At 45.2% G+C, this 6,569-nt stretch overlaps 1 protein-coding gene across 1 annotated transcript in view; it reads right to left on the reverse strand.

Moving 5' to 3' along the window:
* Positions 1-6,469, reverse strand: part of ZRANB2 (zinc finger, RAN-binding domain containing 2) — a gene marked incomplete at its 5' end in the record, with an annotated part of 8,824 nt that extends 2,355 nt beyond the window's left edge. Inside the window, 7 exons of the mRNA XM_008943455.1 lie at positions 541-627; positions 2,583-2,755; positions 3,376-3,513; positions 3,670-3,746; positions 5,120-5,202; positions 6,127-6,235; positions 6,417-6,469. Of these exons, the coding sequence (XP_008941703.1) occupies positions 541-627; positions 2,583-2,755; positions 3,376-3,513; positions 3,670-3,746; positions 5,120-5,202; positions 6,127-6,235; positions 6,417-6,469 (720 nt within the window). The remainder of the gene's footprint in view (positions 1-540; positions 628-2,582; positions 2,756-3,375; positions 3,514-3,669; positions 3,747-5,119; positions 5,203-6,126; positions 6,236-6,416) is intronic.
* Between the last annotated feature and the right edge of the window lie 100 nt (positions 6,470-6,569).

Below are 6,569 nucleotides of genomic sequence, written 5' to 3' on the forward strand. Positions count from 1 at the left end.
TCCGCCCTTCCACCGGCACTTCCCTGCCACACAGAGCTTGGCAGCTGCCTCAACCTCCTCACTTACTCCCTGTGTGATTGACTACTGCCATTTTTATACATCCCCCCATTTGTAAGGATAAGGGCAGTACTACCTAGGGGAAGTTATGTTCAGTAAGTTATGGCTAAACACAAACCCAGGAGTATTGCATGTTTTCTAACATTCTTCCTCATCAAGAAGCCAAAGTGGGAACAGTAAAACCAGCAAAAATTACTGAAGCAAGTAACCATGCATTCAAATTCTTCTTCCTTCAGAGTGAAGATCTGTGGCGTCCACTCCTCTAGCTTAGATCAGACTTAAACTCTTCAACCACAACCTGGCATTCTCAAGAAATACCTCTGTAGTGGGAACAACCTCGTGCAGAGACCCTGGGAACTCTGACTTCCAAGATAAAAAGGAGTTAATATTTTTTGACCAGCATAATTTTAGGATGAAATCAACAAGTGGTTGCTTCTTCTGCCCTTTTTTCTCTCTGCAAGGAGAGAGTTCTACCTCATTCACCTTGATTTCGACCCACGAGATCTAGAGTGTTCTCTGGAACTGGAACGAGATCTTGATCTGGAACTGGAAGAACTTCTTGAATGGGACCTGAAACAACATGGGAGATTTTTTTTCCAGTGTCTGACTCATATTTAGCAGAAGATCTGCTACTGTCAGCAGCAGAGACAATGATGCATCAACACGATTTGGCCTAGAGTCACCAAAGAAGTGACCATTTCCTCCTACTCCCCCCAGAATCACCACAGTACATTTGAAACAGAAACTTTTAACATAGTAAGATGGTGCATTAAAAAAAAACTTTTGAAGTCAGCTTTTTATTACATTGCCTAAAACAAAGCACAGAAATTGAACAGGATTGCAGTTATTTGGCAAAGGGAAACAACTGCATTATCTACTCACTAGTCATCAGCTCCGTGACTTAACCTCCAGTTTGTGCCTTAACTTGAAAGCCATCAGTTTCTTTGAAAAGCAGAATAAGCAAGAAAATTGGGACTACACCTAGCCCAAAACTTCCCCAAGCCAGTGCTCACAAGCACTTTGTAAGCAGCTTTTTAGTTTTTGTAAAGATTTTTCCTTGCATTAAACAAGTAGTAGTTAATTCTTGGCTAAAAATACAGACATACAGTTGCACTACTTGTAACTAGCCAAAATGATTTTCAAATTTTTCCCTGCTGATGGATTTTCTTTAAAGCACAAACCACAGAAGACATGTACAAATGGAGGCAGACCTGCAGTAACCACTGTATGAAGAAGGCACTGCAAACATATTCTAATCATCTTTTCAAGAAAAATACATTCTACATGCTGTCAGTCTCCCAGTTTGTATCATTATCATGTCTTTGACATTTTACTGTGTAAAACAAGAGCAGCATGAACACGTGCTAACCAGGAAATAGATTCAACCCACCCCCTACACCCAAGAGCTGCTGGCTGTGCTCACACAGCACAACACAGCCACAGTCTCACTCCACACCCCTCCTGATTTACAAAAGCTGCTGACAACTGGTCAGTGCAGTCACCATGAGTCACCCAGTGGCCTCCTCTGAGCCCCACGTCGCAGGAGGGCACTGGAAGCACTGGGGAGGCTGGCAACAGCTCTTGTGATGAACTGAATTTTTCACAGAAGAGGCAGCATGACAAAAAGGGGATGGCAGAAATGGGGGGGGAAAAGACCACACAGAGACAGTGGCTGCCAGCTGGTTACTGTGAGGGCCTGAGGAACCCAGGCAGTAATCACAGTGGTGAGAGCAGAGAGGTGCAGCTACAGAGCTTGGAGCATTAGAAGAAACTTGAACCTTCTGAACTTCGTGTATAACCCTGTGAGCTAGTACTGATCTGAGGTGTCAGACCCCTCAGCACCATCCTTGCATTGCTTGTAAGGCAGCCAAAAAGCTACGACACAATTTACATCACAATTACCAATTATTTGTTACCTTTGCATCACTCAATTTAAACAGTGTGAGATCTTAACTACCCAGCAGACTTTTTTTGTGGCCCCACAAGCGATGTAAACCCTCAGTGTTACTCTGACCATGCTGTCACTGAACTGAGAGCTTTGCAGCTTGCCAACAAACCAAGTTCAAGTTTCTTGTCTTTGCTTCCAGGCTCTTTTCCACTCTGTCCTTTCAGTGAAGCTCTCTGGGCTGCATCCCTGCCCTCTTCCACCACCTCCTCCCACTTGAACAATATACTGCTTCTCTGCTCAACATTGCTAAGAAACGTTCACCCATTGACTCACATACGGCCAACATGCCTAAAAACAAAACTGAAAGTTACATTTTTAAATTCATTGGAAGGATCCAATTGAAATACCAAGTTAAATTTACTAAAGCCACATCCTAAAGACATATGAAGCCTCCCAGCTGAAGGATCCGCAGGAGGTCAGAACAGAACCATCATCTACCTGGGTAAATTCTGCACATAAAATCGTTAACAACGTAACTAAAACTGTAAGGCAATCAAGGAAAAAAACAAAAAAAGTAAATAAAGAAGTCAGATACTGACATTTTGCCTGGCGTCACCCTTGACCTGTACCCGTTTACCTGGACCTAGACCTTGAGCTCGAGTGGGAGGATGAGCGCGATGAAGACCGCGAGCGGGAGGATCGCGACTTAGAGCGACTGCGCCTACTGGGTTTCTTTGTCTTATTAGTGTCCTCTTCCTCACTGGCATCGAGATTGTATTTTGAGAGGTCAGCATCGTCCTCATCCTCATCCTGAAAAAAAAACACACACGGACAGAAAAGGCTTCAGAAAGGGTTTGGTTCTTCCCTTCGGGCCGCGCTTCTCACTCGCTCTACCGTTTATCGCCTCTGAAAATGCTCGTTGCTGATTTTACTGAGACCCAAAAGTTTTACAGAGGGATGAGTGACTGAAAATTTGTGTTTCAAAGCAAACGCTTAAAGAGCCTGAAAAAATCCCAGCTGAGGCCCCACTTGCTATTATTTTATGAAAACACTGACGCTGGCTGTTCCCAGCTAACTTCAGACGAGTGCCTGGAAGAATTCTCAGCCTCAGACCCATCACCATGGTGTGATTCTGCACAGACATGTTTCATAAGCTGACTCTGGTGAGTGCTGTGGTAAAAAGAAGCATTTATACATCTGTCTGCAGGAGTGCTGTCAAAGGCGTGGACACAATCCCTTGTGTGAAGAGCAGGTATTTCAGGAAAGGTGAAAAAAATGCTCTGAATATTCTGTTTTCTTTTATAAAAACGGAATCTGACGTGATTTAGAATAAAATTCACCAACACTCCCTCTGCAGGATAACCATACAAAGAGCTCAAAGGTTTTGGATTTAAAAAATCATTGCTAGACAACCCCTCCAAACACACTACCTCATCCAATTTATATTTGGAGAGATCTTCATCCTCATCCTCCTCATCTTCCCCTTCAGATTCTTTATCTTCCACTTCCTTCAGGATGGACGCGGGGCCAACGGGCTTCCCTCTGTACTTCTTCTTCTTGCGTCCAAACTGAGAGATTGAATTCCACCAGAATCAATGAATTAACCAGAATGAATCCATGAATTAAAGAATGAGTTAATCAGAAGTAACTTCCAACTCTGTTTTTTGAGAAAAGAACTCAGCTTGCAGCACTCTGATTTGAACTCTTCTTGGTTTCCACCTCACCTCATCGTACTCCCCGTCCGACTCCTCGCGCTCGATGTACTCGACGTTCTCCCGCTCGTTGAACCCTCCTCCGTACCCTGCAGCAAGGGGGGGAACAAAACAGCCCCTTCAGCTGTGCCCCCTCAGCCGCAGCAGCACAGACTCTAGAAGGAACTTTCACAGAGCTCCTGGAAGCCATCGGTGCCTTCAGAAATACTGGTCTAAGAATTTTCTGTGGTCAAGAGAACATGAATTGTTCCCACACGTTGTTCGGCCTGAGAGGAGAAGGCTCCAGCTGGAGAGACCTTCTGCAGCTTACAGGACTTCCAGGGGCCTGGCAGAAAGCTGGGGACAGACTTTTGAGCAGGGCCTGTTGGGACAGGACAAGGGGGGATGGTTTGAAACTAACAGAGGGAGATTGAGACTGGAGAGAAGGGAGAAATGTTTGACCCTGAGGGTGCTGAGCCCCTGTCCCAGGCTGCCCAGAGAGGTGGTCGCTGCCCCATCCCTGGCACCATCCCAGGGGAGGTTGGATGGAGCTCTGAGCACCCTCCTCTAGCTGCAGATGTCCCTGTCCCTGCAGGGGGCTGGAATAGATGGCCTTGAAAGGTCCCTTCCAACCCAAACCATTCCATAATTCTATGATTATATAAACACAAAATCATCTATCACCTAAGAAACATAAAACCATAGGATCACAGACTGGTTTAGAACTTCAGTTCCTCAGAAACTTAATTGAGAAAATGGATTAAGACACAGGAGCAACTCAGGAAAGCCAGCAACAAGACATGAGGTGAGGGCAACCCTGGTGACCTTGGCTAGCAGCTCCTGCAGCCACTGCCCCAGACAGGTCCCACGTGCACCAGGCTCCCTGGTGGCTTCTGGGCCACGTCTGCTCCCCCAGCACCGTTATTCCGCAGCACAAGGTTTGCCTGTAGAACCTTTCTGTTCCTTTCTATAAGGGGAGTGGGAAACTTCAAGGGCTCATTTTAATTTCACTTAATTTCATTTAAATTTCATTTAATTTCACTGGTAATTTACTTGGAGATCACAGCACATGGCCACAAAGTTACTCTGATGGGCAGCAAAACTTGAATAAACTAAACTAAATATAATTTTAATAGAGCAAATATTAAAAATGAAATACTGACTTGTATTTAATGTAATTAAAAGCTTTAACAGCAAAGAATTCTTTCATATTCTTAATTCATATTCTTAGTATTACAATATTAAGTAAGAATATTTAAAATATATTTTCCTGTTGAGAAGTGAGCCCTGTGCTCTTCTCCATGCTCCACTTTTCACGTGCACATTAAATTCTCCATTAAATCCCCTTTGTACTCCTGTCAGTGTGACCAAATTCATTTCCATGCAGAAGATCACTCCACTTTGCTGTTTCTACCATGAAAACCATCCCCTTAATTACGCTGTGACTAATTAAAAGGGGTTTTCTTGCAGCCACAGCTCCTACCTGTCCTCTCCTCCAGCTTGGCGTACTTGGGAGTGTTGCACATGTTACACTCTGATCTCCTGGCCCAGTTCACGTTGCCACATCTTCAGGAGGAAGAAGGGACAGAACAGAAAGAAGAAAACATTTTACTTCATGTCAAAAAAGCTCCAGGGTTGAGGCAACACTTCAAAAAAAGCCCACAGAACTGCTTTTGGCCAGTTTTCCCACAGCTCTGTAGTTGCTGGTAGAGCATGGGGTTCATCCACCCACGCACAGCTCCTGCTTTAGCTTTGATTTCTTCCTATTTCTCTCTCACAGCACCCTAAATGGGCACTCATCCTGCCCCCACCCACCACACCCTCACCAGGCTGCTGCTGTCCCCAGGACACAGCGACCTGCAAAGACACAAGGGCCCTGGAATGGGCCATGAGGTGGATTCCCACCCAGCTCACACTGCAAAACAGCACAGGGGGAACTCATGGGGCAGAGCCCAAAGCCTGACAGAAACCAGACCAGTCTTCCCCTGGGCAGGCACATGACTCAATCCACAACACACAAAATCCTCTAGGAGTGCTCCAGAAAAGCTGAAAGCCCCTTTCAACATAAAAGGATTTGATTAGAGTGGCCCTTCTCTGATGTAGATATTCATATTCTCAGCTGGTGGCTTGGAGCAACATGGAATAATTTAACTGTGCCAAACTTTATTCATTAAATATTTAGAAAATATTAACAGCAAGCCATCACCCTGCAGTGGTGCTGCTTCCAGCCACACATTTTGTCCCAACTTGAGAAGTCCTCCACATATCAAATAAAAAAAAATATCAACTTTCACCTGACTAATCTTGACTTTTAAAGTCTTTTTCTGGTTCTGTTAGTTAAGCAAGTGGTGCCCAGCACCCAGGAAGGAACGCTGTCCTCACAGCAAAAGGCTGCTGTGGCAGAGCTCCCAAGTTCTGCTCCCTCCTCTCCCACAAGCACATGGAGAGGGACAAAGCCAAGTGTGCTCTGCTCCCGAGCCCCCCACGCACGTTTTGCACTGCCAGTCGTTGGCACTGAACAGGCCACGGCTCTTCTCAGCCAGAGTCTTCCCTATTTCAGTCCCTCCAGCCTTCATCATTTTGGCTTCTGTTGTTTTCTCTGGAAAAAGGAAAAAAAAAACACCAAACAGTTCTCAAACGGCTTGCTTGAGGATGGGTTGAAAAGATTTAATGCTTTTTCCTTTTCAAAAAGCAGAAATAGATGAAGGAAAAGGGGGGAAAAGATGAAGTGGAAACAGACGATGAGGGGGAAAAGGAAAAAGATGATCTCCGATACTCGCCTCTTCCACATCGGTTACAGCTGGTTCTTCTGGCAAAGTTCACATTCCCACACCTGAAAATAAAACCAGAAGGGTGACGCCGGCTGCCGGGACGCCGGGACACGCACAAACAGGAGGCTTAAAGAAATGCGCTGGGCTATTTCCAGCCGGATT

This window comes from Merops nubicus, unplaced genomic scaffold, assembly GCF_000691845.1.
Source record: "Merops nubicus isolate BGI_N331 unplaced genomic scaffold, ASM69184v1 scaffold37920, whole genome shotgun sequence".
In the NCBI taxonomy this organism is placed as follows: Eukaryota; Metazoa; Chordata; class Aves; order Coraciiformes; family Meropidae; genus Merops; species Merops nubicus.